Raw genomic sequence first — 25,563 nt, 5'->3', positions numbered from 1 at the left:
TTTAAATGCCGATAAATGCGGGGAATAAAAATGAAAAATAAAATAGAAAACAATTGTCAACTACGATCGAGATTTCGGGGAAAACCCAGACAGTAGTTTCTGTAAAAGTTCACACTATCAATTTCACAACAGATTGTTAACATCGTGTGAATTTTTGTTTCCGTTCACAGGCGTGTGAACTCCATTGACAACCCATTGAGCCAAATAGCATAACAGAAACAGTGTAAACTTTAAAGTATGAAATTATTAAGAGAAGACTCAGACTGGGCGTCAGGGCAGCAGTGACTCCCCCGTTAAAGACAGGTGTGCACGAGGAGACGTCCCAGGACCTGAAGAGACAAGGAGTAAACATGGCAGCGAGTTGAGGGGCGTTGTTCATGGAGGTTCAGGGAAACGGGTCATGTAGTTCAATATGTTATGTATACTCAAATATGCTCAAACCGATACAGGGACAGATATGTTAAAGTCTCAGAATATAAATATATTTGGACAACCCAGAGGAATCCTGTGGGATTTCCGGTTCGGAAAAGGTTGTTTGCCAAAGTAGCCAATACAAGGATCGGGAGTCAGGAACTGTTACCTGGCTGATTGATTGTCACAGAACCACAATTGCATGGACAGTATGTCAAGGTCTCAGCCCCTGGTTTGACTCGATACTGATATGATCTACTCATGCACGACAAAACATATTGTAACATCATTTGTGTAAATTTACCTTAATGGTTGTAAGCCCAGCTTTGTTGATGGCCTTGAAGGCTATGTAGAACTGGTGCCCCTCACTGAGAGAAGGGTGGTAGCCTTGATACTGGGGATGATGATGAGTGGACGTGTACGGCAGGATGTCTGGAGCTGCTTCACCAGAAGGATCTGACATCAGCCCCACCTCGTAGTCATGGATACCGCTCTCCGCATCAGTTCCGGTCCAGTTTACAAACAGCTGGCAAGAGGAATGTATCATTGACAGAGGCCACTCGCATAATCCTGATATTGCTATACGTGAGTCTCAAGTTATGATGATCTTTAAACGGCATTTTTAAAAACTTGTCGATTTATTAAGGGTGAAAATTCCCACCACTATCAAGGGAAGGAATAGGGTGTAGAAGTGGTGAAAAACTGAAAACCTTTGTCACATGAGCTTCGTTACAACACTTCACCATTTAACACCAGGTATGGACATAATCATGTAGTATTTAGAATGTGTTTTTATATCTCGTACATAGTGGTTTGCAGAAACGTATATCTGGTAGAAACTTGACAAGGCTTGTATGCAAAATGTTGCATTTCGTTTCACCATCGTTCCATTTTTCATCACGTGAATGGGGAACTTCTCTAACTCTGCCGCGTCGATTGCTGTCCCTTTGGATCTGAAAGATTCGTCAGAGTATACCATGAACACGGAGTGGGACCTACAGCTATAAGAACTTAAGGGTTATTCTGTTTTCAAAATTGGTGACACATGAATATTAATAGATAAATCAATTACAGTCGGTGGCGAGATCACTGCAGCCATCCTTTATCTTATACACCATAGACACAGCCATACGTCAATCCCCCCTCGAGCTTTATTAAGGCGAACTCTGATAAACGACATTAATTATGCCTGCAACATGACAAGGACAGCACATTGTTCACACAGCTAGAGCATTATACTGATTGTAAGGTGGCAGTTGATTGTGCAACGTGAGATCTAAATAAAAACATGTTGGGACCCATCATATAATAACAGGTGGATAGCGATATGTCTTGGCGCTGTTCCTTAATACATGTGCACAGGCGGAAAGGAGCTCTTACAAGGAAGTCAAACATTATCTTGAAAGTTCTTTAAGATTTCATAATGTACAGGCAACAAATACAGAGGGATCTCCATTATGTCTATCCGCTGTTCCGTGACGTTTGTGCACTAAGGCGTATAGGAACCTTCGTAAACAAAGACGTCAAACATTATCTTGAAAGTTCTTTTTCATAATGTATAGGCAACAAGAATTGTATTGTTATAACTTAAACACATCTTAATATCCTGATGGTTCGTACCTGCATTGGGTATCTGGTTCAGTAACTCTGCTTCTCCTGCGGCGATTGTCTATAAACCAGACCATGCCTGATGAGGTGGTGACCAGACCCGGGGCAATGCTAGACGAGGCTACAGCAATCTGTCCCACTGCTGGTGGTGTGTCATCAATGGTCACTCCGTCAGAACACACAGGGTCAGATGCCTCCAGGGCCTGGTTGTAGGCCACCACTGTCACGTGATACGTCCCTGGGGAAGGTGCCAACCATGCTGCATGTGTCGTGTAGGTTTCCGTCACCTGTAATGGTAATGGTTTGAGACGCACGTAAGTTATATTTCACACTGCACGAAAAGTTGATTAACCCTCACGCGAAAGAAGTCACACACGTACATTTAATATACTCATATCCAAACCAAAATTCTCATTTTGTAGACACTTGTCCGAGAACTGATACTGGTAGAACTTGACCCCACTCTCCCGGTCAAAGAAGCCGTCCCAGTGGGCGTGGAGCTGCAGACTGTCCTGGTAGTCCACTTCCGGGTGTCCAGGCTGACCATCGTGGACAACTCCAGGGTGCGGTGCACTTGCATCTACTGTCATCTAGAGGGGCAGTAACATCATAGAATGTGTCACATAAAGGGACAGTAACATCATAGAATGTCTCACCTAGAGGGACAGTAACTTGATAGAATGTGTCAACTAGAGGGGCAGTGACATCACAGATTGTGTCACCTGGAGAGGCAGTACCATCATATAATGTGTCAACTGGAGGGGCAGTAACATCATAGGATGTGTAACCTAGAGGGGCAGTAACATCATAGAATGTGTAATGTGTTAACGTTAATGTATGTTTAGTAGTATCATCGTTACATTAAGAATCTAGACAGATAAATACCGGAACACTGTCGAGCACTAGTTAAATTAGGTGCGTGCACATTTTGTTCGCTCATGTTTTATGTAGACAGAAACGTATTGTCCTCACCTTGATTGCAAGCGACGTGTTTAGTTTGGCGTGGTTCATTACTGTAATCTCGATGAAGTAGTTGGAGTCGTGAACGCCCTTGTGCATGTCGTGGTATAGGCCACCATGCCTGAGATTAGACGAGATTATGCGTGGTTTGATCTGGAAGTGTCTGTGGTAACACCCTGTCCCTGGCGTACAGTAACAGTTGGCACCCCGTGCATAGTCGCCGTACCTCGCTGTGCAGTTGGCCAGTGTCTGGATGTAATTAAACACAAATAAATAAATTCTTAGGTATCCTTGCCCTGTTTAGGTATCCGTGCCCAATATTACAACACGATTGGACGAATAAAACATTAACAGAGCAACCAATGAAGGAAGGTATGTACTTGCGTGTCTCCTTGAGCTGATAAATGTTCTTCTCCGTGGTAGATATCTGAGCCGGTGATGTTGTCGTAGAGTCTCCACGACACAGTTTCTAGACCACTGTGGTCATCAAACGCCAGCCACTCAAATCTTAAATGCAAGACATAGTACTTAGGTGCATGAGTGTTTGAGTTTGGTTTAACGAGCCTTTGAACAGTATTTAAGTTATGTTCACGGCGTGTCAGCTTCACGGAGTGATGTGAATCCTACGAGCACGGGCATGGTACTGACAAACCTAGAAACATAATAAATGAGAAGTTGGATTTGAACCAATGATCATAAGTTTCACGAAAGCCGTAAATTGCGGCGGCTGAGACGAGTGAGTCACCCGTTGCCATTGTTTTGCGATGAATGTACTGTTTCCTTACTTAACATTGAGAAAGAGAGAACTTACGTCATTTCATTGAATTCCTCTACTCTGTGCACACTGATGTTGAGTCTGTCTCCCCTGGTGAGCCACAGGTTCTCTATGACTGGAGGCGATGTGTCCACGTGGACTGTCACGCTCTCCTCAAGGAGTTCGCGCCTAATGTCGTACGCCCTGACCCAGAACCTGACGGTGTCTCCGTCCACGAGGACTGGTGTGACTGTCTGGTACTGAGTCAGACCCTGGCTCTGGAAGTCGGCGTCAGGAGGGGGAGAGAGGATGCTGCTTCCGCCACTGTGGTCAATCAGGAAGGCGGTGCGGTATTCAACTATGCCTGGAACATGTAAACCATGTCTTTTACTGATGCGTTATATAAATGTGGGTACACAAAACTATTATAATCAGAACAATGATACAAGGCACCAACTGTGTAATTGTAGAGGTGATTGCTTCAAATAACAATTGATGGATAAAACTCAAAAACAAATTGACGTGATTAACAATTGTACATAAAACACATGTAACTAATGGGATCGTAAATATTTTTGAAAAGCCTAATCATTACCTTCCTGTTGTAAGGATAGCAGATTTACATCAACACATGAGCCAAGATCCTGGAGCGGGAACGGGATAGAAGGAGCTTCCTCTTATCACAAATGTAATGTTGAATTTAATGGAAACATTCGATCAACTGGTTAAAAGGAATCTGCTTTGATTCAACACATCCATAGATGTCTTATAACGTGGACGAAACATAGGTAGGGAAAACCTAGGGTCTGGTTGCAATGTATGTTAACTTGTTGACCGCATACAGTGAATACAACATTCTACTGATAGTCAACCAACCACTGATTGTCTGCCCGATGGCATTTGTTACTGCTCATGATATCAACCGCTGATGGTCCCCTGACGGCACGGGTATCCTCTTTCCCGAAGCCGTCACTATACAACCTACCACCCTTCAGGGAACTGTGATAATTCGACTCCATGTTCATCCATTATAGGCAGGTATTGGGGAAATGAAGCTTAATAAACACAAGCACTTCCTCACCCTGCACGTGATCAATGGCGTCTATTCCCCTGGAGTGGTTGTTATCGTCGTAGTCCTGGGTAACGTCATGCGTGGAGGCCGCTTGCTTCAGCCACCCGTTGTTGTAATGGAGGGTGTTGATGTATCTATACAGCATACAAGGATGTTCTTTAAAAACAAATATACATAAATGCTGTCACAAATACATTTACATTTTGTTTGAGCATTTGACAAATTCATGTGAAGTTACGTTATACTGCGCTGTTTCGATGTGGTAAGGGGAAGTTATTAAAGCGGGTACAATGAGTTGCACTTATTTTTTGTGTCCTCCTCCGTGATAATGTTGGAATGTTGATGGTGGAGTAAAACCCAATTTACTCGCTCCATGTCGTAAAATATATTAGTGGCGATTATGTCCCTGTCAATGGATCACTGAGAACTTTAATTACGTCCTCAACGACCTGGTAAGTATTCAACCAAAGCTGCCTGTCAGACGTTTCTTATCCGACTGAGTACCCCTTCGTGGTTTAGTGAACAGGCACCAATTTTGAACAGTCACATGCCCGGGGATGACACGAGTTGGTTGAGTTGGTTGATGCATGCTTCCTTACCTCTTCTCCCAGTCGACAGACACGTCCGTCGTATTCCACTGCCAGCGATGGCTTGGTATAGAAGCCGATGACGTCACTAGCAGCCTTGTGCCGTGGACCACGCTTACTTTTGACACCTCATCATAGATGAATATTCGCCGAGCACTCTTGCTGTTTTCGGCCTTGTCGTAAGCGGTTAAAACAAGCGCATACACCCCGGGGTGTGACAGATGAAACTGACTCGAGGATATCTGCAAACCAAGGATGAATGATGTATTATTTAGATGTGAAAGATCAGATGACAAAAATATATGACACATAATGATCATGTTATATTAACTGTTTCATGTATGAGTGTAATTCCCCCGAGTGAACCTGTTGATCATACATTTGGTTTGGTGACATGTAAGAAAATCGGTTATGTTTGTAGCATGATAAAGCAAAGCCCACCATGACCAGATATCACAGCTTGCCAGCTAAATGTGGGAGCAAAGCAGATGGGAACACTGGTCTTGAAACCCACGAGCCCGGATGAGGTGTCAAGACCAAGGATCAAATTTGCTGCGAATCTGCGCTTCCAATCAGTGACTCAATGGTCCTGACACCTGTAAGGGTGACCGAGTGAAGGCATATTATCTGTCACAATAGCATACCTCGCCGCTGTATCTGTCAGATTCAAAGGCTAGTGATTTCTCTAAGAGCTGAGAGTCACTTCTGTTGGGATGATGGTCATAAAGTTCAAATATCGACAACAAGTAGGAGAACACCAGGACATCGTCCCTCCATCCCTGCCACGTGACACTGATCGGAGCCTGGAGACAGACACATTACATGTGTATATGACACTCATCAACACATGGACATCACTGACATGTGAACATCATGTAACAATCAGGCCGATTGATGGCCAGTCAAGCAGCATCCAGTGCAGGTTTTGCTCCTGTATTCATTGTGTCCATAACCCTGGAGACCAAGAGTACATACATCTATAACCATGTTACGCCATATGCTTTTGACAGACTAGATAATAACTACAATATTCAGCAACAGTCTTTGACGTCACAGAAGGTTTGTATGAGGTCATTCCTACAATAGATATCTAGTAGACTGTCAAATAACATATATATGTTTCTACAGTCTTACAAAACTAGAATAATAACGAGAGTACTATTCTCGCATTTTACAATTACAAAGTTTTAATTCCTCAGGTTCGCAACATATAAAACTATTTAATAAAGCAACTATAATCAATGATCTATCCCTATTTGGTTTACATGTACAGTGATTCAGAAAGTGGACTCATTGTTGAACTCATCGTTAAGCATAATATTCGTTCTTCACAAGTTAACAAATGACCTGTGTGTGGGTCTTGGCCAGCGATATCATGTCATCTGTGCATTTCTCCTCCAGATCTGCACTGCAGTGATGTGGGTCCATGAAGTCAAACCCGAGGATATAACGATTGATTTGTGTCTTCCCTTCGTAGTAGTAAGTCACGAGACTGCCGCTCTCCTTGTTCCTCACTTTAACGTAGCCACCATTAGTTGCCTCAAATGTGAATTCCATTCTGACGAAAACACGGATAATCAGAGAAGTTCAGTTGGCTTGCATAATATGTAACCGGCTATTATATTTGTCATTGGAAATTTACTCAATGGGTATTCGATAAGTTTAGCTTGATTATTGTAACAATATGTTGGTTATTCAAGACCTCTCATGTCATGTGACTCACACATCTCCACTCTCCACTGGCAGGGAGAGAAACGTATCCGCAGTCACGTCCTCCTCACAGGTCAACTTTGTTTGACGAGGTGCCGTCTTACTGGGGCCATCGCAAGGTCGTACAGTGCTCATTATGACACAGTCGTCTGAAACATACTTACAACCTTAGATCTGTGTACATTAATTGAACTATTCACACACAGGCAATTGAGAAATCTCAACGGTTTACCATAAACCAACTAACTATGGCTACCTTATGATGTTATTGAAAGCCACTAAACCCTTTAAAAACCATAGGAAACATAAGAGTCAGTTGTGCAATTCCGTCATGAAAATTTGTTCATGAATCACTATCAACTGATGATGATACCAGGTTTAATGGAAAAGGTGAACTTATCCGGTCCCACCGGTGGTACCAGTAAAAACACATGCATAGGCAAGTCAACTGCTCACCAGTACAAACACGTGATCACGTGATCAAGTCAAAAAAGGAATGACATCAGGCATAATATTAATCAATGGTCATGAAGGAATATACTTTTAAAGAACACAGTGTTCATACTTCTTGTAATTTCAAATGTTGCTTTGGCGTTGATGATGCCAACAGCAAAGCCCTCAACATAGGCCTGTCTGGGTGGTGGAGTCGCAGTCATGATGAACTTGGTCTCGAATTTGTAGTGGATCATTCTGGTGTCGTTGATGTTGGTCCAGGACTCGTTTTGGGGAGCTCCTTCATTGGGGTTGTCTGGGGCTTCGACCTTGTCCAGCCTCGGGCCGGTCACCTTCAGTGTGTTGTACAAAATAGACGGGAACGTGTCGACTGGAAATAAAGGTGAGTGAGTGAATACATCATCGATGATCTAGTGTATCATACATCCATTTCTTTCTCCCACAAAGTCCGTTTTCAATGAAAAAAGAGTAGCATCAAACAAAGTTGATAGGACCTGTCAATCAAGGCAAGTGAAACTGCAACTGTCAGACTGTAATGAGCCGTAACAAATATTTCAGGTGGAATGCGGATGTTTCAGATGACATGGTCAGTAACCGCCAGATTCATCAGTTTCCTGATAACGGGAAGACACGGTTGGAAAAATGCCCCAAGGAATCTATTTCCACGGATAATCGAAATTGGTTATTCTCTGACGTTTCTCTACACCCATTCTCAACCATGTCTTTTTTTTAAACACTTTACGAATAACACAAACCAAAAAAGCCTCTCATGAGCAACAGAAAGTCTGTGCTGAACTACAGATAGGAGCGATAGAGGTTGTGACGTAATTTCAGAAACTAAACAATGTTGAACCCCATCGACTTCTGCAGCAAACCTAAGTGGTATTAAAAAATAAGAGTGGATAGGTGCATGTTGTTTAAACAGCAGGCAGAAATAGACCTGGAGATGTTCCAGTCTGGACCAGGCAAACCCGTGACATCATCAACTATCCACGCCACTTGGGTACGAGGACCTTCAATCAGCAAGGTCACCCAATTGTAATCTGATCGTCTCCATGACAAAATGGGGCCCTCAGACCCAGGCAGCAAGGGTACATAGATGGTTGAGTGGAAACCGTTCACCTCACTGTCTGCAGGACGTAATTGACATATTTAATGTTTCAGGATAAGAAGAAAACCATTGATTGGAAACTATTGTAATACTATTTTAATTAACGTTTGTGCCGATATTTTGTTCTCAGATCTGAAGTGTATTATTGGTTTTGTATGTGTATTCCGTTCCTACTTTTCTCGCAGTGAGTGCCGCTAAACTCTGTTGTACAGATACAATTCCTTGCATATTCCTCTGCACAGTCTCCCGGGTAGCACCTTGTACTGTCACTGCGCCACGAACATGCCTCTGAAAAACACACAGCATACTCATGTCAGTCATACAGGCGAATTGGGTCGCATTTTATATAACTACAGGCACCATTACAACTGTAAACTGAAACAGATTATATATGTAATTAAATTTCAAAATCGCCAAATACCTTTTACCCTGGAACCTGGAACCTCACTACTTTTGTCATAAAATATATCCGCAGTTAAGGCAGAAACGTTAAAACGGGTATCGGGTTATTATGTAAAATAAATCGGACGATGTATTAAATCAAATTAAAAGGTAATGAAAACATTTTAATTTTTTTTTAAATGTTTTAATATGTAGGTCTCAAAATAAATTAGGCATGTTAGATTGGCTGGCAATTGGCCTTTCTTCTTCCTTAAATTTGCAATACTAATAATTCTGACAGAAGGGGAAAAGTAGGTATGCCGAAAATGAGTGAGATGGCTCATTTTTCGAATTTCGAGTCCCTGACCCAAGATTACTTTTTACCTACAAGCCCTATGACAACCAGCATGGCTCAAATACACGATCATCGTTAAATGTTAAACGGTAACAAAACAAGTTCCATAGTCATAACAAACATAAGAGCCCGACGATTACGCCTATTCCATGAGCATTTGTTTTTTGATACAGCCAATGTACCACGAAATCCCTGTCTCAACGATGAACGATAATTCTTAATACAATCGAGGGAGGACTTTTTATATACACGAAAAGTATTTGAAACAAGTGGAATAGTGTGGTATGAAGTTGAAACGTCAAAACTCCTTAGAGAATTGCACAGATCAACGCAAAAGCTTTGACTTTTGTGAATCCCCTTCATCACCAGGTCCTCTCTCTAATACTATATTAACTTTGAATAGATAGACGTTCTTCCTGTATTGTATCAAGGATTATGGTTAATCTCTGAGATAGGGACCATCTTTCGTGGTACATTTGCTGAGCCCTGCAATATATTAACCTCGTCAAAAGTATCGCACCACTAAACTAGAAGTTTAATTGCGAGTTTATATTCAATGTAGAGATTTTTAAATTGTACCCTGTGTGTTGTCACATCATCTGCTTGTAGAATGGTAGCCAACTTAACTGCCCCACCTTGTGGTTCTGTTTATGCGAGTTGTATGCACAGCTAAGGGGTCTAGATAGAGGATTTCACGTTTGGTGACGGAAGGTTCATGATATTACTATTATTCCTAACTCTGTGTGACGATTGTAACTGAAATGTCAAAGCGAACTATCCCAGAAAATCAAAGATGGCAAATCACTGGCATGCACCAAACTGACATGACATGTCAGGATATTGTTGCTGGGTCGAACATTAATCATTTGAGTGTTTGACTGTTCAGGGGACTCTAAATGGACAAAGGTACCAAGATACCGCAGTGGACGGCTTTGTTGTGCCTCATTTTGATACCCATGCACATGCAACACGTCCAGAACAACGCCACTGAGACTCTGCCTTTTGCATACCTGAATCCAGTCGAGTATCTAGGGATCAGTTGGGTCGTATGGCTAGATTCAGGGACCCTCCAGTGCAGAATCTCCAAGAATTGATCATAACATTGCATCAGGAATGTCAACACATACCTCAGTTGAGGATCAGGTGTCTGATTTTGAGCATGAGGAGGCGTCTTGTGGATGTGATCTGTGCATGAGGTGGCTACACCAGATATTGGCTTACACTCACTATTGATCATCTAACTGTGACATGTGTACAGCGTTACTGAGACATGTACGTTTTGATCTGTCAATCTCATTCCTGACAGTTGTCATATTTACCCAGTTACAGTCCTTGTAGTCGCTGGCTAATAAAGTTGTTGCACCTCGTCCAAATAGAGATGTGCAACATTCTTCTGTGTTTGTGTACTGTGGAAGATAGTATTAAATAACAGGTATGTCATAGATGATGTGTGAGTGTCCACAATTGCCGATACTTACGGATACAGCATTTCTTGTTTGTATTGACGGCGTACGCTCGTTCCCCAGGCAGCTCCCTGTACACCCCTTCACACCGGGAACACACCTGGTCAGAGGGCGTCGTACATTCCTCCAGGTCACAGTTGGTGATTGGCGAGCACACTGTCCATAAAAAACGGGACATACAGATACTATCGACCTGGGAACTGCACGTAACCAAGTGACCAGAAGGAATTTCAGACTCTGTTAACGTAATTAATATACCCTGTTGTGATATATGTATCATGATTATTGAAACATGTCACCACTCTATTAATGATTTTTTGGCATGAAGCAGTCAGAGATGCCAATTTGCCAAGCCTCTCTTCAGGAAAATGAAACAAAATGTAATTCTTTACAGATCATCCCACTATCGTGGTTATTTAAGATGACTCTATGTGGATCTGTGAGCACTCGGTCACTGAAGAATACGTGTGACTAATGGATAAGTTCACAGGAAACCACTTACTCCGGCATCTGATTGGGCTGGCATAGAAGCCCATCTTGCAGTTTGTGCATATCTCGGGGAGGCTGCAGGTGCCCCCGCTACTGTATTGGGTTACGCCGTTGCTGTAGATGATGTGGGACGTTCTGTAGTTGATGTTGCAGGCGCCGTTGGGGTTAATGACGTTGTCGCAGATGGCTACGGATGTGTTGATGAAGTCAATAAAGTACATGTCTATCAATGACAGAGCCTTTTTCAGCTTACATATTCATATCAATGTACTGATTAGTCCCTTAAATATATTTGTGATTAAAAGTATACAATTTGTTCGTAAAGGTAGTTTTACCGTGCGGACAGCCATGGTTATCGGTAGATCTGTATCCAGATTTGCACACATGCACCTTGTAGTACTCTGTCCTGTTGGAGAGATAGATCCCATGTATGTACAACTTACAATGGTTACCTGTACACAGAGAGATAGATCTCACGTATGTAGAACCTACACTAACTGATCACAGAGAGACAAATCATATGTATGTACAAGCTACACTGGCTACCTGTACAGAGAGAGAGAGATATCCCACGTATGTAGAACCTACACTTACTGATCACAGAGAGACAAATCATATGTATGTACAAGCTACACTGGCTACCTGTACAGAGAGAGAGAGATATCCCACGTATGTAGAACCTACACTAACTGATCACAGAGAGACAAATCATATGTATGTACAAGCTACACTGGCTACCTGTACAGAGAGAGAGAGAGATCCCACGTATGTAGAACCTACACTAACTGATCACAGAGAGACAAATCATATGTATGTACAAGCTACACTGGATACCTGTGCACAGAGAGATAGATGCCACGTATGTAGAACCTACACTATCTGTACACACAGAGATAGATCCCATTCAGAGACACAGAAGAAGCCCTCTCTACATCCCATATCCAACCCGTTTGCTGGAACACTTTAGTTGTCATGTTCAAAAGGATAGGATCCCACCTCACTACCCAAGCACCTTAACACCCCAGAGTTAATTCACCATGGAGACAGAGAACAAGCAACAACTCCCGTTCCCGGACGTACTTGTATCGACAGACACCAGTAACAAGATTACAACTACACAGGAAGTCTACTAATTCTGACCAGGAAATTCACTTCAACTCTATCCATCCCCCAAACGAAGTACGGCATCAACTTCACACTGACCAAGAGAGAAGAATACATCTGTTCCTGCATCATCGGGAGCATGTCTTAACCAACCTTAGTCAGTATCCTACCAAACTAGTCACACTCCAGCCCAAACCCAAACAACCCAGACCAGAATCCGCCCCCATCAGAATCACTCTACACTACATTAGCAAGACTTCACAACAAATCAGCAGATTACTTAAGCACCGGGCAGTCATTTATACAATCTTCACTATCTCCCCATCCCTAAGTAGAACCCTCCACACCAATGGTCGCAATCCTTCCTCCAACACGATGTGATCTGTAGCTACTCGCATCAAAGAACCTTAAACTTTAAAAATCTGAGCAAATCGGCCCCCTCAGACCCCCGGCAAACGTTTTCCAGCCATCAGTTTGATAAAGTCCAAACCCCTCTCTACCAAACACCAGGTCTTCACATAAAACATAAACATCCGCCGTCATCAACGTTTCATCAATAGAGATCAAGAGTATTACATCCAGTCTGCCTATGAAGATCTTATCAAGTATCATACACTCTCTTATGAGTAAGCAATCGACTTGTTACATGTCTTTGAATGGCATTTAGAGGTGACACACACGAGAGAGATTTTATGGATGTCAACTTCTTTATTATGAGGAACACACGTTTCGGAGTACGTGCTTATTCCTTTACCTGGTGAATGAATGCTATGATGCAGAGAGCATATATATGTACATGTGAAAACCACACAAATAAATAGATAATAATGGTGGAAACTTAACAAGTCAACAGTTAAATAGCGGCTGATTGGTCTTTAGCAATGGACAGATAGAAGACAGGAGATAAATTAGCACTGCTTGGTAATGAGCAATGGACAGATAGAAGCCAGGAAATAAATTAGCAGTGCTTGGTAATGAGCAATGGACAGATAGAAGCCAGGAAATAAATTAGCAGTGCTTGGTAATGAGCAATGGACAGATAGAAGCCAGGAAATAAATTAGCACTGCTTGGTAATGAGCAATGGACAGATAGAAGCCAGGAAATAAATTAGCACTGCTTGGTAATGAGCAATGGACAGATAGACGCCAGGAAATAAATTAGCACTGCTTGGTAATGAGCAATGGACAGATAGAAGCCAGGAAATAAATTAGCACTGCTTGGTAATGAGCAATGGACATATTGGAGGGCAGAGGTAAATTAACCATGGACAAATAGAAGCCAGCAAGATTAATTCGTCTACAAAGGGGCATAATGCGAATGATAGATGTGGCACAGCTGAATTAATCAATAGGTCAAGCACAAGGCAGATACGTTCCCTGGTCACGGTTCAGACCCGGCTGGTATCTTCTGATGCTAATGCTCACTTGTAGTTTTCATACTCTGAAACGTTGTGTTCCACGGAATAAAGAAACTGACAACCATAATTACTCTCTCTTAGCCTGTTACAACATTTTAATCCTCACTGCACATCTGACTTCATCAAATTATCTGTGTGCTTCTTGTTATCCATTACCTGTTGTTAATAGTAATCTGTTGCTTTCCACGAGATATATATGACAGTTGGTGATTATCTGTATGACAGTTAGTGGTTATCTGTATGATAGTTAGTGTTTTCCTGTATTGCCGTTAGTGTTTTCCTGTATGATAGTTGGTGATTACCTGTATGCCAGTTAGTGTTTCCCTGTATGACAGTTAGTGTTTTCCTGTATGACAGTTAGTGTTTTCCTGTATGACAGTTAGTGTTTTCCTGTATGATAGTTAGGGATTACCTGTATGATAGTTAGTGTTTTCCTGTATGACAGTTAGTGTTTTCCTGTGTGACAGTTAGTGTTTTCCTGTATGATAGTTAGTGTTTTCCTGTATTGCAGTTAGTGTTGGCCTTTATAACATTGTTGGTATATATGGTAGATTGGGATTACCTGCGTGACAATTTGTGATTATGTGTGTTAGGGATCATCTGTATGAGAGTTAGTGATTTACCTTATGGTAGTTGATAATTACCTGTATGACGGTTAGTGGTTACCTGTATGACAGTTGATCGATACATGTATAACAGATGCTGACTACCTGTATGGCAGTTGGGCAATACTTATATTACAATATATGTTAAGCAGTGAATACATGTATTACATCTGATCAATACCTGTATGACAGCTGGCTATTACCTGTGTTTGGTGCATCGACCCCAGTACCAGAAACTGCACGACGTATAAAATGTCACCTGGCGTGAGTGGACGTTCGTGACGACATTTATCCTGCAACAAAGATAAACGTGACTGTGACTTCTAACATACTTGCACAACATGGAAGGAGTCCCTTGATATATGAGTTAACAAATAATTCGGTAAGATTTCCATGTTCATCTCACAAGTCATGGCAATGGTGTTTAAAGCAGTTTTTTCTTCTCATGAGAAAACCAAAACACATTTCCTATTGATTCTGGCACTGCAGGGTTTCCATAGTCCATGCAAATTGCTCAAAAAGTGGCAAAATCCTTTCTATATCTATAAGAAAACTCTGCACAAAGCACATCATGATCATGTGTTTATGAATCATTATCAAATATTTATGAAGCCAGGTGTTTGCGGAATGGTTCACGTTTCCAGCTCCACCAGTGTCACCCGTCGCAAACACATACAAAGCCAGTCAGTTGTCCCAGGGCAATGCAGCATGCTCGATTGTACCTCAAAACTTAGGAAATGAATACACAAACAGCAGGAGCGTCTGAAATATTGCTCGACATGAATGGAAAATCTTTAAACACAGATCTAATTATGACACAGATGATCGCAACTCTTGACTCAATCCTTGGGAGGATGTATAGAAGCCACCACAGATATGCCATGAAAAGGGTTCTGTTTCAAGTGTGCTCAATATATAAAAGGGGGTGACAGAAGTAGGTCTGTAACACACTCAGTTTGAAAAAAAGTATGAATTATGGACCACAATAGTTCACTTTATGAAAACTAACCATTTTCCATCCATGGATGTGTTGAACAAAACCGTACATACAAAAATAACAGAACATGTATCGTAGAGCCGATGACGTGTTGACCCATGCTGTTGCAACCGATCCCATAGCCTTGTGATGGTGCTGGGCGCTTCCTTAAAAAAGCTTGGCCACAGCTGATCAGGATGCCCCTACCTTCAAGCGGCCTTTGACCTTGTTTCTTTGCATGCCGGCAACGGTTGGGACATGTCGGCAACAGTAAGAACAGGTTGGCAAGACAAGGGACAGGTCGGCATCGGTAAGGACAGGTCGGCAACAGTAAGGACAGGTCGGCAACAGTTGCCTTTACGACAAGCATAGTTGCCTTTTACGGCAAGCATGGGTTCCTGAAGACCTATTTTACCCCGGAATCGGCAACAGTAGGGACATGCCGGCAACAATTGGGACATGTTGGCAAGAGTAGGGACATTTCGGCAACAGTAAGGACAGGTCGGCATCGGTAAGGACAGGTCGGCAACAGTAAGGATAGGCCAACAACAGTAGGGACATGTAGACAAGAGTAAGGACAGTTTGGCAATAATTGGGACATGTCGGCAGCAGTAGGTAAGAGTTGGCATAATTATTGAGAGGACGGCAACAGTTGGGACAGGTCAGCAACAGTTGGGACATGTCGGCAACAGTTGGCACATGTCGACAACAGTTGGGACATGTTGGCAACAGTATGGGCATGTCGGCAACAGTAAGAATATGTCGGCAACAATAGGTAAAGGTTGGCATAATTATGGAGAGGTCGACAACAGTTGGGACATGTCGGCAACAGTTGGCACATGTCGACAACAGTTGGGACATGTTGGCAACAGTATGGACATGTCGGCAACAGTAAGAATATGTCAGCAACAGTAGGTAAAGGTTGGCATAATTATTGAGAGGTCGGCAACAGTTGGCACATGTCGACAACATTTGCGACATGTCGGCAACAGTAAGGACAGGTCAGCAAGAGCTGGGACATATCGGCAACAGTTGGGATATGTCGGCAACAGTTGGGAAATGTTGGCAACAGTAAAGACTGGTCGGCAAGAGAAGGTACATGTGGGCAACAGTAGGGACATGTGGGCAACAGTAAGGGCAGGTTGGCATCAACAAGGGCAGGTTGGCAACAGCAGCAACATGTCGGCAACGGTAGGGACATGTTGGTAACAGCTGGGACATGTTGGCAGCAGAAGGGACATGTCGGCGTCGTAGGGACATGTCGGCAACGGTAGGGACATGTCGGCAACGGTAGGGACATGTCGGCAACAGTTTGGACATGTCAGCAACAGTAGGGACATGTTGGCAACAAAAAGGACTGGTCGGCAACAGAAGGTACATGTCGGCAACAGTTGGGCCATGTCGTCAACAGCAGGGAGATGTCGGCAACAGTTGGGGCATATTGGCAAGAGGGACATGTAGGGACATGTCGGCAACACTAAGGACAGGTCGGCAACATTTGGGACATATTGCCAAGAGTAAGGACATTTCGGCAACAGTAGGGACAGGTGGGCAACAATTGGGACAGGTGGGGAACAGTAGTGAGAGGTAGGAAACAGCTTGGCCATGTCAGGAACATTTGGGCCATGTCGGCATTGTTGGCGTTAGGGACATGTCGGCAACACTAAGGACAGTTCGACAATAGTGAGGACATTTGGGCCATGTCGGCAACAGTAGGGATATGTTGGCAACAGTAGCTAAAGGTCGGCATTAGTATGGATAGGTTACCCACATTTAGGCCATGTCAGCAATAGTAGGGACATGTCGGCAATAGTGGGGACATGCCCGCAAGAGTGGGGACATGTCTTCAACAGTTGGGACATGTCGGCATCAGTAGGGGCAGGTCGGCAACGGTAGGTAAGGTTGGGATTAGCATGGACAGGTCAGCAACAGTTGGGACATGACAGCAACAGTAGGTGCATATCGGCAACAGTTGGGACATGTCGGCATCAGTAGGGGCAGGTCGGCAACGGTAGGTAAGGTTGGGATTAGCATGGACAGGTCAGCAACAGTTGGGACATGACAGCAACAGTAGGGACATGTCGGCAATAGTTGGGACATGTTGGCAAAAGTTGGGACATGTCTGCAACAGTTAAGACATATCGGCAACAGTTGAGACAAGTCGGCAACAACAGGGACATGTCGGCAACAGTAGGGACATCTCGGCAACAGTAGGGACATCTCGGCAACAGTAGGGAGATGTCTGCAACAGTAGGTAAAGGTAGGCAACAGTAGGGAGATGTCTGCAACAGTAGCCAAAGGTTGGCATCAGGATTGAGAGGCTGGCAAAAGTTGGGACATGTCTGCAACCGTTGGGACATGTCGGCAACAGTCGAGACAGGTCGGCAACAGAAGGTACATGTCGGCAACAGTTGGGCCATGTCGTCAACAGCAGGGAGATGTCGGCAACAGTTGGGGCATATTGGCAAGAGGGACATGTAGGGACATGTCGGCAACACTAAGGACAGGTCGGCAACATTTGGGACATATTGCCAAGAGTAAGGACATTTCGGCAACAGTAGGGACAGGTGGGCAACAATTGGGACAGGTGGGGAACAGTAGTGAGAGGTAGGAAACAGCTTGGCCATGTCAGGAACATTTGGGCCATGTCGGCATTGTTGGCGTTAGGGACATGTCGGCAACACTAAGGACAGTTCGACAATAGTGAGGACATTTGGGCCATGTCGGCAACAGTAGGGATATGTTGGCAACAGTAGCTAAAGGTCGGCATTAGTATGGATAGGTTACCCACATTTAGGCCATGTCAGCAATAGTAGGGACATGTCGGCAATAGTGGGGACATGCCCGCAAGAGTGGGGACATGTCTTCAACAGTTGGGACATGTCGGCATCAGTAGGGGCAGGTCGGCAACGGTAGGTAAGGTTGGGATTAGCATGGACAGGTCAGCAACAGTTGGGACATGACAGCAACAGTAGGTGCATATCGGCAACAGTTGGGACATGTCGGCATCAGTAGGGGCAGGTCGGCAACGGTAGGTAAGGTTGGGATTAGCATGGACAGGTCAGCAACAGTTGGGACATGACAGCAACAGTAGGGACATGTCGGCAATAGTTGGGACATGTTGGCAAAAGTTGGGACATGTCTGCAACAGTTAAGACATATCGGCAACAGTTGAGACAAGTCGGCAACAACAGGGACATGTCGGCAACAGTAGGGACATCTCGGCAACAGTAGGGACATCTCGGCAACAGTAGGGAGATGTCTGCAACAGTAGGTAAAGGTAGGCAACAGTAGGGAGATGTCTGCAACAGTAGCCAAAGGTTGGCATCAGGATTGAGAGGCTGGCAAAAGTTGGGACATGTCTGCAACCGTTGGGACATGTCGGCAACAGTCGAGACAGGTCGGCAACAGTTGAGACAGGTCGGTAACAATAGGGACATGTCGGGAACAGTAGGGACATCTCGGCAACAGTAGGGAGATATCGGCAGAAGTAGGTAAAGGTCGACATCAGTATTGAGAGAGCGTCAAAAGTTTGGACATTTCAGCAACTGTTGGGACATGTCGGCAATATTAAGTACTTGTCGGAAACAGTTGGGACATGTCGGCAACAGTAAGGACAGGTCGCCAACAGCAGGGACATCTCGGCAACAGTAGGTACATGTCGGCAACAGTAGGTACATGTCGGTAACAGAAGGGACAGGTCGGCAACGGTAGGTAAGGTTGGCATTAGTATGGAGATGTCGGCAACAGTTGGGACATGACAGCAACAGTAGTGACAGGTCGGCAGTAGTTGGGACATGTTGGCAGCAGTTGAGACAGTTCGGCAACAGTAGGGACATGTCGGGAACGGTAGGTAAGGTTGGCATTAGTATGGAGAGGTCGGCAACAGTTGGGACATGACAGCAACAGTAGTGACATGTCGGCAGTAGTTGGGACATGTTGGCAACAGTTGAGACAGTTCGGCAACGGAAGGTGCATGTCGGCAACAGTAAGGACTGGTCGGCAACAGTTGGGAAATGTGGGCAACAGAAAGGACTGGTCGGCAAGAGAAGGTACATGTCAGCAACAGTAGGGACATGTGGGCAACAGTAACGACATGGTGGGAATCAGTAAGGACAGGCCGGCATCAGTAAGCACAGGTCTGCAACAGTAGGGACATGTCGGGAACACTAAGGACATGTCGGCAACAGTAGGTACATGTCGGTAACAGTAGGGACATGTCGCTAACAGTAGGTAAGGTTGGCATTAGTACGGAGAGGTCGGCAACAGTTGGGACATGACAGCAACAGTAAGGACTGGTCGGTAACAGAAGGTTCATGTCGGCAACTGTAAGGACTGGCTGGCAACAGTTGGGAAATGTTGGCAACAGTAAGGACATGTCGGCAACAGTTGTGAAATGTTGGCAAGAGTAAGGACATGTCGGTAACAGATGGGACATGACGGCATCATTAAGGAGAGGTCGGCAACAGTAAGGACAGATCGGCAACAGTAGGCACATGTGGACAACAGTAGGGACAGGTTGGCATCAGTAGGGCCATGTCGGCAACAGTAGGGAGATGTCGGCAACAGTAGGTAAAGGTCGGCATAGGTATGGACAGGTCAGGACAGTAGGGACATGTCGGTAACATTTGGGACATGTTGGCAACAGCTGTGATATGTTGGCAACAGTTGGGACATATCAGCAACAGTTGGGACATGTCGGCATGAGATGGGACATGTCAGCCAAAGAAAGAAATATGTCAGCATCATTTTGGAGAGGTCGGGAACAGTAGGTAAAGGTCGGCATTAGTATGGATAGGTCACCCACATTTGGGCCATGTCAGCAACAGTTGGGACATGTTGGCAATAGTAGGGACATGTCTTCAACAGTAGGGACATGTCGGCAACAGTTGGGCCATACCGTAAACAGTAGGTGCATGTCGGCAACAGTAGGGAAAGTCGGCAACCGTTGGGCCATGTCAGGAACATTTGGGCGATGTCAGCAACAGTTGGGACATGTGGGCAACAGTAGGGACATGTCGGCAACAGTTGGGCCATACCGTAAACAGTAGGTGCATGTCGGCAACAGTAGGTACATGTCGTTAACAGTAGGGAAAGTCGGCAACCGTTGGGCCATGTCAGGAACATTTGGGCGATGTCAGCAACAGTTGGGACATGTGGGCAACAGTAGGGACATATCGGCATCAGTAGGGAACAGTAGGGACAGTTCGGCAATAGTGGGGACATGTCGGCAACATCAGGTGCATGTCGGCAATAGTTGGGACATGTCGGCAACAGTAGGGAGATTTCGGCAACAGTAGGTAAGGTTGGCATTGGTATGGAGAGGTCGCCAACAGTTGGGACATGACAGCAACAGTTGAGACAGGTCGGCAACAGTAGGAACATGTCGGCAAGAGTAGGGACTTGTCGGCACCAATAAGAACATGTCGGCAACAGTTGTGAAATGTTGGCAAACGTAAGGACATGTCGGTAACAGATGGGACATGACGGCATCATTAAGGACAGCTCGGCAACAGTAGGCACATGTGGACAACAGTAGGGACAGGTTGGCATCAGTAGGTAAAGGTCGGCATCAGTAGGGACATTTCTGCAACAGTAGGTAAGGTTGGCATTGGTATGGACAGGTCGGCAACAGTTAGGACATGTCGGTAACATTTGGGACATGTCAGCAGCAGCTGGGACATGTCGGCAAGAGACGGGACATGTTGGCCACAGTTGTGCAATGTTGGTTAGTGTAAGGACGTGTCGGCATCAGTAGGGATATTTCGGCAACAGTAGGGACATTTCGGCAACAGTAGGGAAAGGTCAGCATCAGTATGGACAGAGTGGTAACAGTAGGCACATTTGGACAACAGTAGGGACAGGTTGGCATCAGTAGGGTCATGTCGGCAACAGTGGGGAGATGTCGGCAACAGTAGGTAAAGGTTGGCATCAGTATGAAGAGGTCGGGAACACTTGGGACATGACAGCAACAGTAGGAACATGTCGGCAACAGTAGGGACATGTCGGCACCAATAAGAACATGTCAGCAACAGTTGTGAAATGTTGTCGAGTGTAAGGACATGTCGGTAACAGATGGGACATGACGGGATCATTAAGGAGAGGTCGGCAACAGTAAGAGCAGGTCGGTAACACTAGGCACATGGGGACAACAGTAGGGACAGGTTGGCATCAGTAGGGCCGTGTCGGCAACAGTAGGGAGATGTCGGCAACAGTGGGTAAAGGTCGGCATCAGTATGGACAGGTCGGCAACAGTTGGGACATGGCAGCAACAGTTTGGACATGTTGGCAACAGTAGGGACATGTTGGCATCAGTAGGGACATTTCTGAAACAGGAGGTATTGTTGGCATTGGTATGGAGAGGTCAGCAACAGTTTGGACATGGCAGCAACAGTTTGGACATGTTGGCAACAGTAGGGACATGTTGGCATCAGTAGGGACATTTCTGAAACAGGAGGTAAGGTTGACATTGGTATGGAGAGGTCGGCAACAGTTGGGACATGTCGGTAACATTTGGGACATGTCGGCAGCAGCTGGGATATGTCGGCAACAGTTGGGACATATCAGCAACAGTTGGGACATGTCGGCAAGAGATGGGACATGTTGGCCACAGTAGGGATATGTCAGCATCATTTGGGAGAGGTCGACAACAGTAGGTAAAGGTCGGCATTAGTATGGACAGGTCGGCAACAGTTGGGACATGGCAGCAACAGTTTGGACATGTTGGCAACAGTAGGGACATGTTGGCATCAGTAGGGACATTTCTGAAACAGGAGGTAAGGTTGGCATTGGTATGGAGAGGTCAGCAACAGTTGGGACATGGCAGCAACAGTTTGGACATGTTGGCAACAGTAGGGACATGTTGGCATCAGTAGGGACATTTCTGAAACAGGAGGTAAGGTTGACATTGGTATGGAGAGGTCGGCAACAGTTGGGACATGTCGGTAACATTTGGGACATGTCGGCAGCAGCTGGGATATGTCGGCAACAGTTGGGACATATCAGCAACAGTTGGGCCATGTCAGCAACAGTTGGGACATGTTGGCAATAGTAGGGACATGTCTTCAACAGTAGGAACATGTCGGCAATAGTAGGGACATGTCGACAAGAGTTGGTAAAGGCCGGCATTAGTATGGAGACATGTCAGCAACAGTTGGGACATGTTGGCAGTAGTAGGGACATGTCTGCAATAGTGGGGACATGTCTTCAACAGTAGGAACATGTAGGCAATAGTAGGAACATGTCGGCAATAGTAGGGACATGTCGACAACAGTAGGGACATGTGGGCAACATAAAAAACGAATCGCCAAAACGCACAATTTCAATGAATATGTCATGCACCCATTTCTCACGAAATAGAAAATGCACGAACTGTCACGAACTGTCACGAACTGTAGTGGGTATAAAACTGTGGCCGATTCTTGGACCTACCACTCCTTGATCAACAATGCCACGCCTAACTCAAATTCAGAGAAACCAGGCTATCGGACGTTTGGAAGATGGAGAGTCTGTCCAAGATGTTGTCCATCATTTCGATGGTAACATAACCACAATTTGCCATCTCCTGCATCGATACAATGCTAAACAGACCACAGATGAGCTTCCTCAGAGCGGTCGTCCTAGGGTCACAACACCTCGACAAGATCGGCAGATTACCCGTCAACACCAGCGACATCCGTTCCGAACTGCAAGTGAAAGTGCTCGACAGACTATAGGAACACATAATCGACACATTAGCCGGGACACTGTGATCCGACGTCTCCGTTCCAACATTCTCAGATGTTACCGACCAGCACGTCGTCCTCTTCTCCAACCACGGCATAGACAAGCACGACTTCAGTGGGCACAGGGTCATGGCAATTTGCCTCATCGTGAGTGGAGGCGTGTCATCTTCTCTGATGAAAGACGCTTTTGTGTCTCCCATGCAGATGGAAGAGTCAGAATTTGGCGGCGTCGAGGTGATCGTTTTGCTGACAGAAACGTTGCGGAAAGGGATCCATGTGGTGGACCTAGCGTCATGATATGGGCAGGGATTGGACTTAATGCGAGACTTGGACCCATGTGCTTTCTGAATGTGGGTCAAAGTCGGGGACACGGCGTCACTGCTCAGCGGTATATCGACCAAGTGATCAGACTCCACGTTGTTCCATTTTTTGCACAAGATCAACAACACATTTTTCCAGCAGGACAACGCTCGTCCCCAGCTGCCAGAGCTACCATGGCCTTTCTGCAACAACACAACATCCGTGTTCTACCCAGGCCAGCCCTCAGCCTTGATCTTAACCAATCACCCAATGTACAGGAGATGGGTGGCAGTGATCAATACTAATGATGGTCAGGCTAGGTATTGACTGACATTTTGGGAAACTGTGTAAGCCCTTAACATTTGAATAAAGCAATTATGTCATCTGCCTTTTAATCCATTAAACTGTCTTCAGTCACATTTTTGTCAACTTGCCCTATAAGTATTTTTTGTCTTTATATAGTTAAAGGCAACAAAGTGTTGTCAATGTCGAGATACGTACATGAAGATTTGACGGTAATACATTGAATCGTTATCTTGCACACAAGGTATCTTAACACAAGGTATTTCTCTGCATTTACCCGCAATTGAATCTCTTTCGCCATTTTATCGAGGCAGTTCTCAGGCTTCGACGTTATGTATTTATCAACTCGCTTGTACTATCCCTGGTTTTGATAGTTTTGCAGAAATGTTGAGGCCATCAATGATCAAATCTGACATTGGCCTTACATATTATGGGCATGAACCGGAGTGATCCCGGGTACTGCCTCCGTATTTGGAAACTGCTAGTGTTTCCACCCAGTGTCGTATGAACGCATCAATGCACCCGGAAGCAGTACAGCTCACAACCGACAGGCACTTTCCATCAAAAGTTAAATACAACCGACCCAAATATTACTGACAAACGCACAAAGACTATACGTGGGCCGAGAGCTAGGTATTGGGTTATTGCGTATCTGTGGATGAACTCACAAGGTAATAAGAGAGAAAATATACATGTAATGTTCAGCAGTATGCATTTCGGGATGAAACACTGCCGTTGCCTCAAAATGTTCAACTGACTTCTCATGCAAGTGAAATAACACTTTTTGCTGGAACTATCTTCAGTATGCTTCAATGATCAGATGAGTCAGAAAAATGCATAATAAATAGAATATTCGTCTTGTCATATAACTATTCATCCAATCTCGTTACCTGAAAAAGGTTGGCTGCTCCATTAATATCGATTTTGTGTGGTCACTCATGAGATAAACATGTCAGTTAAACACGAAAAGATAACAAACACTCAAACACTTGAAATTAAGTTAAATTGTCCTATTTCCTTTAAAAAACCTACTACATTTCAACATTATCTAAACTTGATTGCCACTTACCCATTTTCCACAAGTCCATCAACGCCGTGGAACTGGAGGAGACTTAAGACAAAACCACAGAGTACCAGCTTCATCTCCATCCTACACCACGCACCTCTTTCCCGTCAACTGAACAGCCACGATCCAGAACTCCTTAACCAGGAAGTTGTGACGTTACCAGGGTCGACATGCATGCTCGCGATATACCTGGAACCTTTGACTGCATTTACGGTTACATCTGAGTTATGCGCAGAAATGTATACAGGACTGCCCGCGTGGTAATTCATGGCATGAAAAGGTTTCATTGTGCGATAAACAACTCCATCTATTTCTTAAATAAGTGATGCTATTGTCAAGTGATAAGGGGAAATTCGCTGTTCAGAGGTGCGTACCTTGGGAACATAAAAAACCTTTCGGACCTCGTGGGTCCAAATCCAGGTTCTCCCCAATTATGTTTCCAGATCTGTCAGCACCATTCCTGTGCCTGTGGTTTTAATCAACGTTGTAAACGGCCAATATCACTTTGGACTTTCGCTCCACATAAACTGACACGCCGTGATAGGGAACTGGAGAAAACGTCCGCCCGCGAAAACGACCGCTGGTCAGTTAGAGAAAACCGCCGCTGCGTTAGAGAATACGTGCGACATATTTAGAGAAAACGTCCTCTGGTCACGCTAACTTTATGTCTTGTATAGTTTTGCTGGAATATGATAAAGTAACATTAAGTGAAT

At 44.6% G+C, this 25,563-nt stretch overlaps 1 protein-coding gene across 1 annotated transcript; it reads right to left on the bottom strand.

The window, feature by feature from the left end:
• Positions 1-293: 293 nt before the first annotated feature.
• On the bottom strand, positions 294-24,933 carry LOC139445278 (uncharacterized). The gene is made up of 20 exons (XM_071226411.1): positions 24,854-24,933; positions 14,685-14,774; positions 11,690-11,760; positions 11,368-11,541; positions 10,881-11,021; positions 8,841-8,954; positions 7,668-7,925; positions 7,116-7,251; positions 6,740-6,950; positions 6,037-6,195; positions 5,405-5,634; positions 4,815-4,939; positions 3,791-4,097; positions 3,360-3,486; positions 2,992-3,228; positions 2,400-2,609; positions 2,032-2,306; positions 1,217-1,364; positions 716-937; positions 294-329 (listed from the first exon to the last, which is right to left on the bottom strand). Exons 1-20 carry the CDS (start codon positions 24,931-24,933, stop codon positions 294-296), a joined length of 3,351 nt encoding a protein of 1,116 aa, XP_071082512.1.
• Positions 24,934-25,563: the final 630 nt, after the last annotated feature.

The sequence above is a fragment of the Haliotis cracherodii genome, unplaced genomic scaffold (assembly GCF_022045235.1).
Source record: "Haliotis cracherodii isolate W230 unplaced genomic scaffold, xgHalCrac1.p SCAF_6, whole genome shotgun sequence".
In the NCBI taxonomy this organism is placed as follows: domain Eukaryota; kingdom Metazoa; phylum Mollusca; class Gastropoda; order Lepetellida; family Haliotidae; genus Haliotis; species Haliotis cracherodii.
Note: the sequence above shows the minus strand (reverse complement) of the source record. Positions and strands in the feature narration are given on the sequence as shown.